The 20300-nt window shown below is 35.0% G+C and overlaps 1 protein-coding gene across 2 annotated transcripts; it reads right to left on the reverse strand.

Moving 5' to 3' along the window:
- Positions 1-2358: 2358 nt before the first annotated feature.
- On the reverse strand, positions 2359-20291 carry FASTKD2 (FAST kinase domains 2). Of its 2 annotated transcripts, none has more exons than XM_011369669.2 (12): positions 20034-20291; positions 18529-19315; positions 11553-11656; positions 10533-10641; positions 10124-10247; positions 9702-9841; positions 8389-8561; positions 7369-7532; positions 6200-6412; positions 5690-5777; positions 3886-4000; positions 2359-2870 (listed from the first exon to the last, which is right to left on the reverse strand). In XM_011369669.2, exons 2-12 carry the CDS (start codon positions 19246-19248, stop codon positions 2751-2753), a joined length of 2070 nt encoding a protein of 689 aa, XP_011367971.1. In that variant the 5' UTR covers positions 19249-19315; positions 20034-20291; the 3' UTR covers positions 2359-2750. The 2 variants fall into 2 exon arrangements, with proteins under 2 accessions (XP_011367971.1, XP_011367970.1); XM_011369668.2 differs by having other exon boundaries at positions 18529-19360.
- Between the last annotated feature and the right edge of the window lie 9 nt (positions 20292-20300).

The raw sequence follows: 20300 nt of genomic DNA on the forward strand, positions 1-20300 counted from the left end.
TCATAAAAAACCTAGAAGAAATAATTTTCAGGTCATATATGGTCTGTCTCCCTTTGTATGTTGCCAGATCCTGTTCATCCTCTGCACAGCTGGCTTTGAAAACCCAACCCAAGGCCCCCTTTCTCCTCTGACCTCCTCTTGCATTCTTTGGGACTTGTCATATGTCAAGCTACCTTCTGACACAATAATGGCATCTTGTAAGCAACTTGAGAGGATCTCTGTCTTTTTTATAACTCTTGCAGTTCCGAATGTATATTAAGCTCTTAGTGGTTATCCCTAATTGCTAAAACGCTGTTTGGAGGATCAAACATTAGAAATTAGTTAGGAGCAACTAATGTTTTTTTTGGTTGGTTTGTTTGTTGCCAATTTTAAGTGTGATATATGTTCATTCTTGAAAATATGAAAAATTAAGTGTAAATTAAAATCACTCAGAATTCTATTATTCAGAAATACCACTCTACATTTTTATCCACCTTTAAACTGCACTTTTTACAAACAAAATTTGAATCCTGGTATTTGCTTTTCCATTTGATATAATTGTAGAGTTTTCTCCATGTCGTTAAGTAAATTATGGCACATCCAGATCACATTAAAACTATGTCTTAGAACAGAGCTTCTCAAATTTTAATGAGCATACAAATCACCTGGGATATTGTTAAAATACAGGTTCTGGTTCAGTAGGTCTGAGATAGGTCCCAAGATTCTGCATTTCTAATGTCTGCTCATAGGATGCTTATACTATGGGTCTGAGCAGCAAGGGCTTAGAAGGTACATATATTCCATTAATGATGAACATTTATATAGTTTCCAGTGTTTGGCTTTCACATGGTGAAATATCATCAATGGAGTGATAAGACCCTTTACACATAATGTAGGAATAATGCAAATATTTATCAAGTTATAGTTTACAGGCACAAAGATGATTAAAAATCTAGTTACTGGTCAATGTCAATAAATATCAATATTTTCGAGGCTTTGGATGCATGCAGCCAAGAATATTCCATAGTGAGAAGCAGATCAGTGGTTTCCAGGGAACAAAGGGAAAGGCAAAGAGAGAGGAAACTTTTAGTAATGGTAGATTTGTTCATTATCTTGATTGTGGTGACATTTTCATGGATTTTTTATATATATGTATACATACTTATACATATATAATCTGTTAAAACTTAGCAAACCGTATACTTTAAATATATGCAGTTTGTCGATTATACTTCAATAAAGCCATTTTTTAAAATATGAGGGGGTAGGTGAGTGGACAGAGCCACAAAGTACATTCCAGAAGGGTCGTATTTACATTCCACCAGGAACATATGTGAGTGCCTGCCTCATTACACCTTTGTCAGCACTGTAATTCTTAAAGAAAAAACTACTAATTTGAAAGACAAAAACATCTCATGTTTGAACGTGCATGTCTTTACTAGCAGACTGAAATTTTTTATGTTGATCAGCTCCTTGCTTACTTATTTTTTTGTAATGTTTCTTATCAAATTATAGGATCTCTTTACTTAGATATTTGTCATAAATATATCACCAATTTTTTCCCTTTATGTTTACCTGTGTATATCTGATGTAATTATAATGTAAATTAACATTTTAAAGAAAAAAAATAATCTTAACACTGCTCTAAACATATATAAACAAAAAAAGCTCAAAGTCAGAAGACAGAATTAGATATTTAAAAAAAAAAAACAATAAAAAAATGAAGTCTTTTACAATCAATCACCTAATTTATTTCACAAGGTGGCTGACATTAGCACACTACAGAAGCAAGCCTTATATATAAATGTAAACTTACATCTTTCATAGTCACTCTTTCAGCTGGTTAATATAGTAAAAGAATTAGTGTCATCTCTTTTAAAATTGAAGTAGTAGTACTAAGAAATAGTTTGTGATTTGAGAGCAGTCAGAATCTGGATTTGTAACTCTCACTTTTTGTTAATTATTCTCTCATTGTATAACAAATAGGCCTATGAAATCAAACTAGGGTTGTGTTTTTTGGGTTTTTTTTTTTTTTTGAGATTCAATTAAATAAATACCAGAAAAGGAGAATATTTGCATATTCTCCTGGAGTGAGATCTTTATTTATATTAATAGTCCTGAAAAGTCATATGTTATTAAACTGTTTCCTTCATTCTGAACCTTGAGTCTCACAAGAATTTCTTAGATCACAAGACAATGAAGAATGCTAATACTAGCAATACTAGTAAAACAGGAATGCCTTTTTATCTGCCATGACAAATGGTACAAATTCAGGAAAACTGCTTCCCCAAAAGGTAGTTACAAGTATTCACAAATTTGTCCAATCCTTTGAATATGAGTCATAATTAGCCACTAGAAGAAACAGATACACACTTAAGATTTGGAGATGAATCTTAGTTTAATAACAGAATATTTTCAACTCTTGCTCTGAAGTTTATAAGGAATAAATCATTTGGCCACACATATAAAACTGGGTGATGTCCAATCTGGAACCAGCATCCAAATTTCTTGAGACACAAGCTAAAGAGCAATAGAGGATGAAATGATGTGGGAACCAAGTGATGTGCCTGAGACTCCAGGAAAATCCAATTCTTTGAGCTTTAACTTCCTCATACATAAATGAGGGAGGTGGATTAAATTACTGCTAAACTTCCTTTTAGCACTAACCTTTTCAAAAAGTCAGCTGAACTCTATTGACAACTGAATTGTAGTCTTTATTAAATTATTTTTACAAATTTATGTCTCCTAATATGAAAAAGTTGCTTTTTACTTTAACATGTGCTTTGAAAATCAACATCAGAAGCAGGAGGGTCTTCACTTGAATAGATTTCAGACTTCAAATATGCGACTGCATCCTTCATCTCTAGCTTTTCCATCTTCCAATTATTGACCTTACCAAAGAAAAAGGAAAATGACCAGGTTGCAAGAACACGTGACACATAAAATAAAAGCTAGTTTTGAGATCCAAGCATATTAAAGTAACATCAAGCTGACTACTTTTTAAAGGCAAATGTTATCTTATAATTACTCATATGTTAAAGGCTTAGTAAGATTATGTGCTAGGGTTGAAGAAAGCTCTTAACACTGAAAATTGTAAAAACTTTAAAGGTCCTCTAAAGGGTACAAAAATTCTTTCCTTTCTTGGGATAATCTTCCCAAGAACATATATAATAGCCAATATGAAAAAAAGAAGTCTTAAACAGTAAGTCTTAAACATTAAGAGAAATGGGCCATCTTCACCTCAGTATCCATGCATAATCCATTTTTTTGGATACTAACATACCATAATGAAGATTCAAATGTTTACATTTCACATTATGCTCAGGACCAAATAAGTGGCATTTAGATAGATCCCAACATTAACATAAATAAAAATTTATTCATAAAGTTTTTGCTCCACACAGAGACATCTGGAGAGGCTGTTCAAGAAAAGCTGTGATGCTCAGAATCAAAATGAAGCATAAGAGAGAAGAGGAAGAACCATCCTCTTACAAAACCATCTAGCTCTTTCTGGTGACAAACATCCTATGACAGCCTCACACTGGCCCATGAAAACAAAGCTTTAATTAACATCTTTTCTTCACTTGTTCATGATAACCTGGAAATTGAATATGGTTTCATGTGTCTTAAATAAGAAAATATATTACTTATATTTTTTCTTTTAACAAAAAGGATTAAAGCTGACCAAATGTAGCATTTATAAAACCCTAGGAAATGATTGTAATCAGCTGAGCAGAAGTCAATCATGTACTAGAAATGTCCTTTTTTCAAAGAAAATAACTAAAACACTTATTCCAATATTGCTGACAAGTCCTCTAGGGTCCTAGTAACCAACTTTAACCATAACATTCTTGGCAGAATGGACATCAGTAACTGAAGAGTATTTCATTTGCACATTTTTCTTACCAAGATCACATGAAAACCCATTACTTTCAAATGTCGCATTTTCATAGCAAGGAATCCTCTGGGGTGATTTGAATCCAAACAGTAATTAGATCTAGGAACACACAGTATGGCTATTCTGAAAGCAAAAATATACAATATAAGACTAGTTAATGAGATAACTATTTACTATCTTGCTGTCTTCCTGCTCTTTGGAGAGTGCAAAGTTGAGCTCTCCACTAACCTCAGTCCTCACCACTCCCTACTGTACCACTCATTCTCCTCTTGCTTCTTGGCCTCTGTAGTTATTCTGATATGTGAAGGCTGCTTCAGTAACCAAAAGCTTATAATAATGCTTTACACAGTCATCTCTAAACCATCTTTAAGAATGGCTGCATTCTCAATGAAGAAAAATATTAGATATGAAAGGTTTTAAGGTTTTCCTATGCAATTCTAATCTTTGATCTAAATGTAATTATTTACGCTACTAGTAGTATTGATGTAACTAGCACTAAACGGTTAATGCTCTTCTTGTACATAATGTCTCCGAGCATTTAAATCCCAGAATTGGGACACCAAATGCAAAGAAGAAAATACTAAAAGAAAGGCAAAACTGTTCAAAAGATAAAATCTATATGTGTAACAAATATGTGAAATCTGTAATTTGTTTTTTTCATTGTTCTTGGCCTTTGGAAAGATTAAGTTCAGTGCGGCGGGGGGTGGGGGGGGCGGGGAGACATTTGCATCCTTATTGTCTTTGTTATACACTGGCTGTTACCTGAGATAACGTTAGAGGAATTTTATATTTTTAAAGGAATGCTCAAATTCCTTACTTCTCAGTAATTTAGGTTGAGAACCACTATGTTATATTATTATGCCAGAATAGTGGAGTAACTGAAAAAGAAAAATGATCTTCAATGAGGTCAAAGAGAAAGCCTTTTTTGAGGGGAGCTGGGCAACATGTATAGGGAAGACAGCAGTTGAAAAAGATGGCCAAGGAACAAGCTGGATGGATTAAGAAAGGGGAAAAAGTTATAGTTCTACGTGACTAGAGAGGAATGGGCAGGTAAGAGTTTGAATCCCAAAAGATTTTTTTCAGTACCACTCTCCAACGTTATTTATGAGCATGTCCTATAAAGCAACAGGGAAGATAAGTTCCTGGGGGTCAGGATCCATGTCTGACTCATCCTTGTGTGCCCCACAGGCAGAGAAGAGCCTTTCCGGAAAGGCTGACTGGACACGGAGTGTGTGCAACACAATCTCATGCATCTACTTAAAAGGCAGGACATCCTCTAGGGTGTAGCAGCACATATCTCCCAGAGACACCCTATTTGTAGTGTGTGGGCCAAGGAAACGACTTATGATTAACTTCAATACTGTTTGATCAAGATACAATGCAGTTTACCTGAAAAGCTAAAGTTTCCCTACCTTTACAGTGGTCTTGGTGGTAGAGCAAAGTATGTATTGGGTATTTGATTTTGGTAGAAGTCTTAATTCGTTATGGTCACTTGTCATTGGACTGATAGTTTATTATCTTGTCATTGGACTGATAGTTTCAATTATGGTTTTTTCCTTAAACTGTTTACTGTAAAACATAACTTTTAAAAACTGCCTATTTCATTAAATGGCCCAACTGCCATCCGCTATCTTCGACCATGGTGCCCACACTTACAACTAAGAAGTAGATTATTGGATGAGAAGTCTCTTGGTGCATTACAAGCTCCATACAAATATAAGGTCTTAATATTGTTACTGCTATTTAATAGGAAATCTCTGAGAATTAAGATTTAAATTAAGAAAGCTCAGCGAATAAATATATGTAAGCAACCTTTGAATATCTGAAGCAGAAGTTACCACATCCACATCAGAAAGTGGAAGCACTTGACTCCTGTTAGTATCCATTTTGAATTCAAAATCTGGAAGAAAAGAATTGATATTAATTTTTCAAACATCGCACCAAGTGATTTTCTCTTTCAAAACATATACCACTACCACCAGTAATGACTCTGGCAGCAGCTAAAATATACTGAGCTTACCATATGCCAGATACTGGTCTGAATTTTACATGTACAATCTCATTTACTCATCACACAAACTCTATGAAATGGGAACGGCTACTATTGCCATTTCTCACACAAGGAAAGGGAGGCTGCTAAGTGCCTAAAGTCACAGCGTGCGTCAGCAGCAGAGTGAGAACCCACACCCAAGCAGCCCAGCTCCAGAGCCAGTTCTGCATGACACTGAAATGCCATGGTAAGCTCCTAACCTTTTGTCAGAAAAAAATAAATAAATAAAATAAATAAAATAGAATAGAGGAAAATCATATCAAGTTCCATACCAATATGATAATTATGTGGCAACTGTACATTTTCTGAGAAGTACCCTTCTCCCAGAAGGCTACGGAGTGCCTCAGCGACCTTTGCATTTGGATGTAATGGTGTGGATGGCGGCAGTGGCAGTGGTAGGTCTATGGCCTTGCGATAGGGAACATCATCAAGCTTTAGACAGGTTGTCAAAATATGAAGCTTGTGAACGTTCCTCTCCATGTCGCCTAATAAAAAAGAAAATAGGAAGTTAAGAAAAAATATTAATGCCATATTTAAGAAATTGTATTAATGTACTTATATTTCTGATTATTTGTTTATCAGGAGGAATCTGTCTCCTTAGTTCCACAGTATCTAGATCAATACCCTGTACTTGGTAATGTTTTAAGTTTTAAAATATCTTTCAACGTCATTTAGTCTAAACTCTTTATTTGAAGAGATGAGGAAACGCCCAGGAATGTTAAGATGCCTCATGATTAACTAAAGGCAAGACTGGGACTGGAATCCAGGCCTCCTGGGTTTCAAGCTGTTTCCCCCACATCAGATTGCTTGAAAAATCAGCACATGGTGTGCCTTCTTTTTAATTCAACTTTGGAATTTCGTAATGTTGTTTTAAAAAGAATTTAAACTATTCTTACATCATCAAATTTTGTACACTTAGCCTGATACTGCTTTTCCTGGTTTGATATTAAAGACCAAAAGTCAACAATTAATTTGGTTTCTAGAGTAAATAAGTTCACTACTTTGGTAACTATTTGGTTTCCTGATCTAACAGGCTGTGCGCTCCTTACAGGCCATGAGTGACAAAGTATTTATAGTTGCGAAAGTTGACTTACCTTGGCTTCAGATATCACAAGTAAGGATCAAGAAGTACAAACACCTCTGATCAAGGCATAAAGAATGACGTGAGCATTTAGCCTTTGTACAGGAGCATAAAGTGTAAATAAAACGAATGATGATGGTGTGTTTCTCGTTCCTGCTTTCTCTATTTAGGACTTGTCATTAAAGGAGGCTCCCCAGGTTTGCTGGTTCGAAGCACTGACCTTCGACTTCACCATTATCAGTCCTTTCCTCAGTAGCATTCTGCATGTTCTAACACTAATCCAATTAAGACCCCATTCAGAAACGCAAGGTAGCCAGTGGTACTGCCCTATTTCAGTCACCATTATGCACTGATACCTACCTGATATCAGTAGCTCATTGATGATGTCCTTTTGAAGAAGCTGATTGATAGGGGCCAGAGGAAAATGATTCATCAAGCAAAATGAACACACAGCATTCAATAGGTTTTCAGAAGAGATGTGGTGAAGATAACCAGTCAGAGCACTGGCCATCACCTCTAGGAACCTTCAGGGCGACAAAGAAAAATCAGTTTTCAAATATAAAGAAAATGTAATGGTAGAGCTGGTGAGGTGCCACAGAACCAATGGCTTTAAGAAGTCCAAAGAAGGAGATAAGAAAATCTTATCTCTTGTTGTAAGAAGCTGACATAGGTTAACTCACTTAATCTCCATAACAACCCAATGTGATTAGAAATAACTTTTACTTCTTATCCCCATTTTAACAGGTGGAGAGATTGAGGCAGAGATAAGTAACTTGCCAAAGTAGCAAATGAATGGCAGAGCTGGGATTCAAACCTAAACTAAGCAAGATGTCTCCAAAGTCTGTGTTTTTAATCACTCTTCTAACAAATTATATTTTATATGTGTTTCTGATTTTTAATGAACCCTAACAGATCTAGAGGAAGGAAAGATGTTGTGGATAGAAAGCAGAGGTATGAAAGAGGCTGGCATGTTTGAAGAATTTCTGCGTTTAGTAATAGAAGTGCATGGTTGTGGTTGAAAATGAAAAGAATAGAAAGCAGCAGTTTGGACCAAAACAAACAACGAACTCAGGAACTGAGGGAATAAGCTGAGAGAGTTTGAAATGAATACTCCTATGCTGAATTAACAAATCAGGAAAAAAAAACAAAAAAAACCCCAAAAAAACAAGGTAGACAATGAACAGCAAAAATAAAAGAAAATTCTGCAAAACTTAATACTGCTTAATTTCTAATTATATCTATAAATAATACTATGTTTTATTTATTTATGATGGTGATAGATGTGTTCACGTAATAATTTGTTGGCCTTATGACGATTTGTAATCCTTTCCATAGTATGTTATGTGGCAATAAAAAAGTAAAAAAAGAACAAGTACATACTCTTGGGGCTGGCACTCGTGGAGGTGATTGAGAGAAGAATACACATGAAGAATAGAAACAGTGCTTTTCATGTTTAGGAAGCCAGGTTCATCTACTACTTTCTTCATAAACAAGTCCATCAAACCACTATGTCGAAAGCCAAGGTTTTCAAATAAAATGAGGAGAAAAAGAACCTTAAAAAAAGAGTGAATTAAAAACTTTTTAATAGTTATAGTATTCTAGTAGTAATCTTTTTAGATCTCAAAAAATTTAAACAGCAATAGAACTGTCCTGATTAAGAGACTATTCCCTAAAAAAGGAAAAATTATCTTTCCCTCACAAATTCTGTTTCCGTAATTTTTGAATCAGTTATTAAGTTAATAAGCAATCTCTTTTTATAAGCAGAGAACCAGGGTATAACATTTTCCATGTTTCCATTTCATTTAAAAATAAAGCCTTTTCTATAGGCTTTTCATACAACATATCTGAAAACTACTTTAAATATGCCTTATCTGAAGTTTTTAAAAATTACCAACTCAATTTTGAACTGTTCTTCCTTCCAAACCTAGATACTTTCTAGATTCTAACATATAAGAGATAACTCAAAATTTCTATGGTCAATATGAATTGCTGTAAATGAGAACAGAGATGAAAAAATATGATTAAATTAAAATTTCCAGTTCACTTCTCATTTCCGTCTTGGTCTTTCTCATGATTAGTATTTCTCTTTCCAAAATCAATTTCCATGGCAAACTCAATATTCATCTCACTCTCCAAAGTACAGTGAACCTAGTGATCTAACAGTTACTACTGCTTAAGTGCAAAAAGAAGTTTTTACCAGGTGCTTCACTCAGGTTTATATAACTAATGCAGTCCCTGAACTTAAAGACTCGTACTCTGAAGAAAACAAGCAAATTTTCCATAAATAGAAAATAGACATGATCATTAAGTGATGACATTTTATTCTTCAAAAAGCATAAGTCTGTCACATCACCCATATTTATTACACTAAATCTAACCAAAAAAACTAGAAAGACAGAAATAATCCTAATCTAAAGCATCATACAACCTTTTGAAAAACAAATAGAAGAGCAAACACTGGACAATATAATTTTTATCTCAGATAGAAAAATGGTCAAAAGATTGAATAGATATAAATAGGTAATTTCAAAAGAGAAATGATAAGGACCTAATTTTTCGAAAGTCAATTTAGCATTAGAATATTTTGATATCTTAAATGCTATAAAGCTGATAGAGAAATACTTAGAACGCTAAATGAATTAATATGCTCTTAAAAGTTTCTGAGGCTTATTCGAAACTATTAACAGACTTACTTGTTTCAACTTCCAGATGTCAAAAGTGGTAGCCACATAATCTGCTATTCCCTTAAAAAGATCTAAATTACGGTATTGGAGATCTTTGCAAGACTGCAGTATGTTGATCAATATTTTAAAAGGACACCCATGAATATTACCTTTAAGAATGAATGAAAAAAACAAACATTACCAGATGGTTTTGAATGTAAGATCCAAGATATTTTATACTCAATACTTTTGTTTCTTAAAAAAAAAAAAGCACTGTATTTTGTAAAAAGAAAGAAAGAAAGAAAAGAAAAAAACTATAAAAATAAAATTTAGATCTAACCAAACCATCAGATATTTTTGATATGGTAATAGCCAAGTCCTTAAAACAAACCAAATATAGTGTGGACCAGTAGGTCAGATCCTAAAAATCATGAAAGAAAAATTATCCTTACCTATGATCACCTTACTGCATTCATTAAGAAGTGTAACAGAACGATGATTCATGGTGGCTAGAGCCCCAAACATGCGCTGGCTATTCAAAAGAGAAAATCTGTCTAATTCCCTCAAGGCTTTCATCTGAAGAAACATGAGATTGAATTTATCATTTGTGGCAAAATAAATTAAATCTATAAATAAAAAGGATAAAGTATGACCAAAGTGACTCCAACAGATATATAGATTAAATATACATATTTTTATATATATAGATAAACATAAGTCTACTTTTATTTTACTTTAGCAAAGTTAAACCCAAAAGCACAACAATGTCCTCCTAAAAAACTGACTTTAGGAAGTGATAGCAGGTCACAAGAAATAATTTTTCAAATCTCACCCACTAGAAGATACTCAGAAAGTGTTTACCTCCAGTTTCTTTTTAAGAGCAATAGGTGCATCTTTTCCAATACATTTCATCACAGTTTGCAAGGTGAAGACATGTTCTATTTTCCAAATTTGTTGATCAACTATTATCCTGTCATCAAACACAATAAATATCACAATCCTAGAATTTTAAAACCAGAAGAGAAATCTTAAAAGTCATTTGGTCCAGCTCCTACTTCTAGGCAAGAAATATGAAGCCCATAGAAATGATCTACCCGCCCAAGACAGGTTAAGTAGTTAGTGAAAGATCCTGGACCAGTTTAGCACTATTTCCTCTCACATTATTCTGCTACCTTTATGAATGAACAAATCACATCAGACTATAGTAAGATATCCCAATGCATAGTTAATGAAAAAAGGATTTAATATTATCCACACTGATGTATGACATTATATCAGTTGCATCAATTTTATAAATCAGAATAATCAAACTCCTTTTCAAGCCAGGCCACTGTCATGTGACGGCTACATAGTGCCCAAATAACCATTATGAAATGAAAGCCTTTCAATTCTCTCCAGCCCACATTAGTACTATATTTTAAATTCGGATTTCGATGTTACCTGTAGCTTTTCTTTTTTTATGGTGGACTCTAAACTAGAGTATTATTCCCACCTTTACCTGACCCAGAGTTAGAATTTTTTTTCAATTATTTTTTTTAGGTGAAGCAATCCTTGGTTGACCTCACAGATTGCAAAGACCTTGTCAGCTTACAATCCCTTATTTTTTACTTTTTACGCCTAGTACCTGGTCTCCCATCCAAGTACTAACCAGGCCCGACCCTGCTTAGCTTCCGAGATCAGATGGGATCGGGCTTGTTCAGGGTGGCGTGGCTGTAGACCAGAGTTAGACTTTTAAGTTCATTAAGGTTTTAAAGACTATAACTAACATCAAAGTCTCCCCCAACCCAAAAAAAAAGCAGTTCGGCTTTCATCTTGATTTTTGATTTAAGATATTAGAGAAACAGAGATTGCCACATGAAGAACGCATAAGAGAGTTCTCACCGCAATCCTGCTCGAAGAACATCCACATTCTTGCATGGCTCCATTGCCTCTAAAACAGTTGACAAAACTGAAAGACATTTCTCATCACACTCATTGATACGTTCCTATTGAAACATAATTACAAAAATACTATCGATCATGAAACCACTGAACTGATGCTTCCAATTAATGGATTAAGTCTCAACTCAATAATTTATTCAGAGTCAGTACTCAATAAACAGCATCTTTAAGAAATAAACTGTTGTACGTAGTGAATTTTCCAAATAACCAACACACACTCTTTTATGCATCAATTTTTTTTTACATTCACCATTACCACTGAAAATCTATTTGATATTGATTATATTCCTCTGCTTCTAAAATAACTTTTATCAAACATTTTTACCACTTCTTAGGACTCAAGGTCATTGTGAAGACAACAAGTGCAGTAATATAAAAGCTACTGGGGTAGAGAGGGCAATTTGCCCACCCATAAAGAAACTTCAATAACTGTGTCCTTATAATTTCCCTATATTCTTTCTTGGATATCAAACTGCAGCTCCTGCTGTAAATCTTCTGATCCACATCTGCTGTTACCTTTTACCACCATTATCTGGGTCTCAAGGGGAGCCCCAGGCTGAAAGATCCTTCTTTCAGGTCCTTTGGGTTAGGGTACTAATTTAGTTCCCAGAAATGAAAGTGGAGATAATTTGGAAAACGAATAGTAAAAACACAGCTTACCTAGTGCTATATAATCTAATCACAACTAGTCTACACACCTCACAAAAGTATTTGTGTTCACATCTGAGGAAACTTAGGCTGAAAGAGGTACAATCTTTTGCTAAAATTACATGACTAACAAGGCACAAAGTCTCAAGTCAGAACCAGATAAGAAATGGATAAGGCTTTACATATTTTGGGGCTCCCTAACTATTACTAACAGAACTATAAGGAGAAACTGACCAAAACACTAACATAGCAGAAGACCTAAATATCCACTGTCAATAAGGAAATAACATCTTTAAATGACACAATGGACTATTGGACATAATCTACACTTACAGAGCCTTTCATCCCAAAAGAGCTGATTATCCATTCTTCTTTAGTGCACATGAAATATTCTCCAGGACTGACCACATGCTGGGACACAAAACAAGCCTTAACAAATATAAGAGAACTGAAGTCATGTTAACCATATTCTCTGATCATAATGCTTTGAAGCTTGTGATCAACTGTAACCAGAAAGCAGGAAGAGCCACAAATACATGGAGATTAAACAATATGCTACTGAAGAATGACTGGGTCACAGAAGAAATAAAAAGATCAAGAGTTACAAGAAAAGAATGAGTGTGAAAATACAACATACCAAAATTTTTGGGACACAGCAAAAGTGGTAAGAAGAGGAGAGTTCATATCATTACAGGCCTATCTCAAAAAACAAGAACGAGCCCAAATAAACAACATAACATTACATCTTAAAAAAACTAGAAAAAGAAGTGAAGCCCAAAATCAGCAGAAGAAAAGAAATAATCAAAATTAGAGCAGAATTAAATGAAACTGAGAACAAAAAGACAACAGAAAAAAATAAATGCAACAAAGAGCTGGTTCAAGATGATTAATAAAATTGACAAACCCCTGGCTAGGCTCACTAAAGAAAAAAGAGAAAGGACACAAACAAAATCAGGAATGAAAGAAAAATTATGACAGATACCGCAGAAATACAAAGGATCATACAAGAATACTATGAAAAATTACATAACACCAAATTTAATAACCTAGAAGAAATGGACAAGTTTTTAGAAATATACAACCTTCCTAGACTGAATCATGAAGAACTGGAAAATCTAAATAGACCGATCAGCAGTATGAAAATTGAAACAATCATCAAAAACCTACCAAAAAATAAAAGTCCAGGAACAGATGTCTTCACCAGTGAATTCTACCTAACATTCAAAGAAGATTTAATACCTATTCTTCTCAAACTCTTCCAAAAAAATGAAGAGGAGGCAAGACTACCTCTTTCTTTTTATGAGGCCAACATCATCTCGATACCAAAACCTGGTAAAGATAACACAAAAAGAAAACTACGGACCAATATCTCTCATGAACACAGATGCAAAAATCCTAAATAAGATATTAGCGAATCAAATACAACAACACACTAAAAAAATTATACACCATGATCAAGTGGCTTTCATCCTAGGGGCGCAGGGATGATTTAACAAACACAAATCAATTAATGTGATACACCGCATAAACAAAATAAAGAATAAGAATCATATGATTATATCAATAGATGCAGAAAAAGCCTTTGACAATATACAGCATCATTTATGATTAAAACACTTAATAAGTATAGAAGAAAAGTACCTCAACAGAATAAAGGCCATATATGACAAACCTTTGGCTAACATTATAGTTAATGGTGAAAAGCTAAAAACCTTTTTCTAAGATCAGGAACAAGACAAGGCTGCCCACTATCACCACTATTATTCAGTATAATATTGGAAGTCCTAGCACATGTAATCAAGCAAGATAAAGAAGTAAAAGGTATCCAAATAGGAAATGAAGAAGTCAAACTGTCACTATTTGCAGATGACATGATTCTCTATATAGAAATCCTTAAAGACTCTACTAACACGCTACCGGAAGTAATAAACAAATACAGTAAAGTTTCAGGAATCAAAATCAATGTTCAAAAATTCACAGCATTCTTATACTTTAATAATGAATCGTAAGAAAAAGAAATGGAAAAAAAAATCCCTTTTGGAATTGCAACAAAAAGAATAAAATACCTAGGAATAAACCTAATGAAACATGTGAAGGACCAACACAATAAAAACTATGAGACATTGTTTAAAAAAAATTTGAAGAAGACACAAAGAAATGGAAAGATATTCTGCGTTCTTAGACTGGAAGAATCAACAGTTAAAATGATCATATTACCCAAAGCATCATACAGATTTAAATCAATCCCCATCAAAATTCCATTGGCATTTTTTAAAGAAATAGAACAAAAAATCATCAGATTTGTATCGAAGCACAAAAGATCCCAAATAGCCCAAGCCATCCTGAGAAAAAAAAACAAGGCTGGAGGCATCACTCTGTCCAACTTCAAATTATACTACAAAACTACAATAATCAAAACAGCATGGTATTGGCAGAAAAACAGTGGAATAGAATTGAGAGTCCGGAAGTAAACCCCTGTTTACATGGGCAAATAATTTTCGACAAAAAAGGCAACAACATACAATGGGGAAAGGAAACCTTCTTCAATAAATGGTGCTGAGAAAACTGGAAAGCCACCTGCAGAAGCATGAAAATAGACTGTTGTCTATCACCACACACCAAAATTAACTCCAAATGGATTAAGGACCTAAATATAAGACTTGAAACAATAAACTGCATAGAAGAAAACACAGGTACTAAACTCATGGACCTTGGACTTAAGGAGCATTTTATGAATTTTACCTCAAAGGCAAGGGAAGTAAAAACAAACATAAATGAATGGGACTTGTAATATAAAACTAAAAAGCTTCTGTACAGCAAAAGAAACCGTCAATAAGGCAAAGAGGCAACCATCTGAATGGGAGAATATATTTGCAAACAATGCCTCTGATAAGGCCAAATATCCAAAATATACAAAGAACTCATACAACTCAATAACAACAACAACAAAACCAACCAATTAAAAAACAGGCAGAAGACCTAAACAGACCTCATTGAACAAATGTCCAACAGACATGAAAAGATGCTCAGTTTTACTAGCTATTAGGGAAAGGCAAATCAAAACCGCAATGAGATACCATCTCACACCTGTTATAATGGCTATCATCAACAGGATTAGTAATTACAAGCGCTGGAAAGGATGTAGAGAAAAAGGAACCCACCTACACTGCTAGTGGGAGAAAATTGGTACAGCCACTATGGAGGTTCCTCAAAAAACTAGGAATTGAACTACCACATGATACATCAATCCCACTTCTGGGTATTTACCCAAAAAACCTGAAAACATTTATCCAAAATTATATGCACCCCAGTGTTCATAGCAGCATTATTAACAGTGGCCAGGACATGGAAGCAATCGAAGTGTCTACAATAGATGATTGTATAAAGATGTGGTACATATACGCAATGGACTACTACTCAGATAAGAGATGAAATAACTGCCATTTGCAACAATACAGATGGATCTTGAGATAAGCATGCTAAGCGAAATTAAGATAGAAAACAGTTGAAAACCACATGGTATCACTCATACGTATGAGGGATATAGATCTAAATGCAATAAACATGACAAACAGAGACTCATGGACAGTGGACTAGTGGTTACCAGAGGGAAGGTAGGAGGGAGGTGATAGATAGGGGGAGAAGGGGGTCAAATATGTGGTGACAGAAAGAAATCTAACTATGGGTGATAAACACACAATGCAATATATGTACAACATACTGTTGAATCGTACACTTGAAACTTACTGGATTGTGTTGATCAATGTCGCCCCAATAATTTTTAATAATATGTAAAAAAAATTAAGAAAATATTTAAAAATGAAATAAAATAGATATTTTAACACTTTCAATTAGGTTATAGCCAAGTTATATGGGCCTGGGAGCCATTTTGTCTCTTTTACGTAATATTGTACAGTAGTCCCCCTTATCTATGGTTTTGCTTCCTGAGATTTTAGTCACCCATAGTCAACCAAGGTCTGAAAATATTAAATGGAAAATTCCAGAAATAAACAATTCTTAAGTTAAATTGCAAAAAAAAAAAAGAAAGAAAGAAAAGAAAAGAAAGAAAAAAGAAATGGATAAGGCTGGAATGAAAACAAAAGACATCTCATTTCCATGGGAGTGTTTTCATAACAATTTACAACATGCCATCAATATCTACTGTTAGGAAAGGCCATTTGGCTATGTTTGTAGGGCAAATTCACTGATGACATACTGTCCTTTCAACTCTAGCAAAAAAGTATTTACAACATTCCAAAAGGTCAGTAACACACAATCATACATACAGATATTCTGATTCCAAATATCCACTGCTAACCAATACAGATATGAATGCTGATATGAATACCTGTCCAAAATCTAATAAGAGCATCACTGACCAGGTAAAATGACTTACTATAATCAGTTTAAAATAACTGTATAGGAAACACAGTCTACCAAATAAACATGGATATTCTGTGGTTTAAACACACACATACACACAGACACACAACGCACGTTCTTGGTTGAGGACATATGGAAATCACAGTAATGTAAAAAGTTAAAAATTCTCATATACCTATAAACCCAATTCTTGAATTCCATAGTAGGATAGGATTTCCGTCAGATCATCCCCAGGAAATTCCTATCTTTTAAAAAATTACTTAATTATGATCATTGAGTTTAGAAGTCTGGTGTCCACTTTTAAAAGGCAAATGATTACTTTAATAAGCTATCCTTCCCTAATCACATCTGCTGTAGTTTCAGTGACATCAAACAGAATACTGACTCTCTTGTCTGAAACTAAAAGTGGCTCTTCCACCCAATTTCAACTTTCTTCCAAACCATTTTCCATTCATACGGTGAGTGGAAAATTGAGCACATTGACCCTTTGCTTAAAATATTTAAGTGGATCCTCATTGCCTATAGGATAGATCCAAACTCATTAGCTAGGCTTAAAAGGCTCTTTATGATTCATCCTTTTTTTCCAGCCTAATATCTTTCCACTACCTCTTCCTCCTTGACCACCACATACACAATTTCCTCCCCACTCCCTCAAACACACAACCCCAACATTTGGTACTTCAGCCATACAGAACTACTTGCAGCTCCTCAAACTTGCCAAACTTTTGTTTGGGATGAACATACAAGTCTTCTCTGATTGAACCACTCCCTTTGCTATCAGCCTCTCACAAACTGCTGTTTATTCCTTGGATTCGGCTTAGACACCATCTCCTACTGGGCTTGAATCCTAGTTCATGGAGTAGATGTTTGTTTATTCACTCAGCGAATATTTATCAAGTACCCACAAACAGTAACATTAATAGATATGTGACCCTGGGAAAGTTATTTAACCTCTCTAAGCCTAAATTTCCTAATCATTAGTAAGATGAGAGCAACAATGCTTATTTCAAAAGGCTATACTGGAATTACATGAGGTAATTCGGTTTTCAAATCTATCTCTGCCTCAAACACTACTCCTGTATCCTTCTCCCCATCTCTTCTACCATGATGAGGTCTTCTCCTGACTAGGCTGAAAGTCCATTATATACACTCATAAGACTCTAAATTTTTGTTTCATTGCACTGAAAGTTCTATGTAGCCATTGTTTTGTTCACAATTACATTCCCCTCTGCTGAGTACAATGCCTATAAAAGAGCAAATGTATGACTCATTAAATGCATGTTGGTTGTTTTGTAATCGCCTACAAAACAGCTATCTTCCCCCTAGATTATAAGGGCAGGAATCATGTCTTCTAAATCTTTTTATTCCTAGTGACAAGTGCAGTAACTGATACATAGTTGACACTCAAATGTTTACTGCATGAATGAATCCATTAGCTGTGTGACTTTTAGCCAACTTGCTTAACATCACTGTCTGTTTCTTCATCTGCAAACCTGAGGTAACATCTTTTTAGGGCTGTTGAAGGATTAAATATGATTATACAAGTAAAAGGTATAGGTACTCAATAAATATTAGTTCCTATCCCTTGTCTCCTTCAACTACTCAACTTTTATTGTATATTTTATATCTCTCCTCATTTTAGCTTGTTACTCACTATCATTCAACTCTAGAGAAAAAAAAATGGAACAAGATTTCATAAATTTCTATAGCAAAAGGCAAGAAAGACCTAGTTATGGTCTCTAAATCATATATATGCAGAAATAAATATAAAGGAAACTACCATTCCACTAATAGTCTCTTTCAAGGAGGCTAAATCTGTTTCCCTTCATTCTTTCAAGATAGGCAAACCAAGTAAAAGGATGTATAAGTCTCCCTTTGATTTTACCTGGACCACCCTCAGTAAAGTCTGTACCAGAAGAGTGTTCTGAGGAATTCCAAGCTTCACCACAGCATGAAGACTGAACAGCAGGTGGTCACAGTGCACGACCTTGGCTTCTCTCATCATTTGTTCACACAGCTGTGTAAACGCAGGGTGGTTAAACATCAGTTGTTTTTCAAAGCGCCTCTGGTCAACAGACATCCTTTTGGCAATTGTCCACATCGCTGAGAAATAGTTACTACTAGGAAATGTAGGTGCTTTTGAAAATGTATCTAACACATCACTCAGGGAATTACACTCCTGAGACAGTTTTCTGTAGTTGACAGGGGTTGATTTTGTTTCCTTGGTGAGAACATAGTCATTGGAAGCTTCATGATGAAAGTTTTTCTTCAATCCATTATCAGAGACATGAGACTGTTTTGAGTCAAAGGATAGTCTTCTAGGACAAAGTAGTGTGTAAACTGGAAGGACTGTTTGAGTGCTTATGCCTTTTGTTTGAAAGTGATTACCTCCTGATTTAGAAATCAAGGCATCCTGAAAGCGGTATCTTATATATGATTGCATTCTATTATCGAAGTTATTTAAAAGGTTTCTTGGGTTCCAGTTCGAATAAACACTTTTTGGTCTGCAAAATCCCACAGGATACAGCCTCACAGCTCTGCTTGTTAGTACTAAAGAACTGCATTGTCTGAGGTTCCACAAAAAGGAACCTGCTCTGTTATTCATTTTGCTATCCACCGAAACACTTTCAAATGGCTTTAGAGTTGTCGATATGACACAAACGTCGCTTCAACTAGTGAAAGAGAACACATGCTGTTGTTTTCCTGTAGGAGAAGGGCTTATTAAAGAAATAAAAATTAAAACAAAAACTTTTATTTAAAGAAATAAAATGCATTTAATAGGGACTAAAGTGGGAACCTATAGAGACATTAAAGATTTACATTAAAACGGTAAAACTTTTTCCAGTATGGGCTTCCTTCACTTCTACCACAATGTGTTTTAAAGGAGCCAGGTTACTTTGGAAAGAGTCGTTGTATAAACGAGAGTTTAAAAAAAAGAAAAAGAAAAAGAAGTGTATTTCTGGTAGAAACGTGTTCCCACAAAGATCACTTTGCAGAACGGATTTTATGTTACCATTACTTCAGAGATGTCTTCAATGAAACTTAAAGGTTTAACATTGATGGATACTTTTTAACATAAGGGTTTAGCAACAGTCGAACCCCGACTATTGAGAATGGGGACATGAACGAGTAGAATGGCTCAGGAGAGAAAGCAGCAAACTAAACTGACATTCGCATGTGGCCTGCGTCTGGGTGGAATAGACAACCAGCCAGTCACACCAGGTTTCAGAACCAACGTCAGGAGCTGTTCTCTCCGGAGCTGGGCCACCCAGTATTAATCCTCCTCCCTAAACTTAATGCCCAGGCATCTCCTAAGACCATTCTCCAAAAGGCAGTAAGTTTAAAGTGCAGTACCACCAACCATTCCACCTATACTTGTCCTCCACTCACCTTAGGTCAGAACCCCGTGGTTATATATAGGAGCAGCCATGACAGCGTACCCGCGAACTGCTCGTATCGCGAGATTTGACGGATCCTTCATAGGTCAAAAACTGTATGTTCGCGGCGGTTGTAGAAAGGTTCGCTTAAAAGAAAAAAAAGCCTACCAAAGAGAATGACTTATTTTCTTAAGTGCAGGGATAGAAACTGGGGAGACCCCAGAGCTTTTAAAGGAAATGTACGATCCCGTACCCCAACTTAAACTTTCCTGCTGGGCGC

Source organism: Pteropus vampyrus, unplaced genomic scaffold (genome assembly GCF_000151845.1).
Source record: "Pteropus vampyrus isolate Shadow unplaced genomic scaffold, Pvam_2.0 Scaffold152, whole genome shotgun sequence".
Taxonomy (NCBI): domain Eukaryota; kingdom Metazoa; phylum Chordata; class Mammalia; order Chiroptera; family Pteropodidae; genus Pteropus; species Pteropus vampyrus.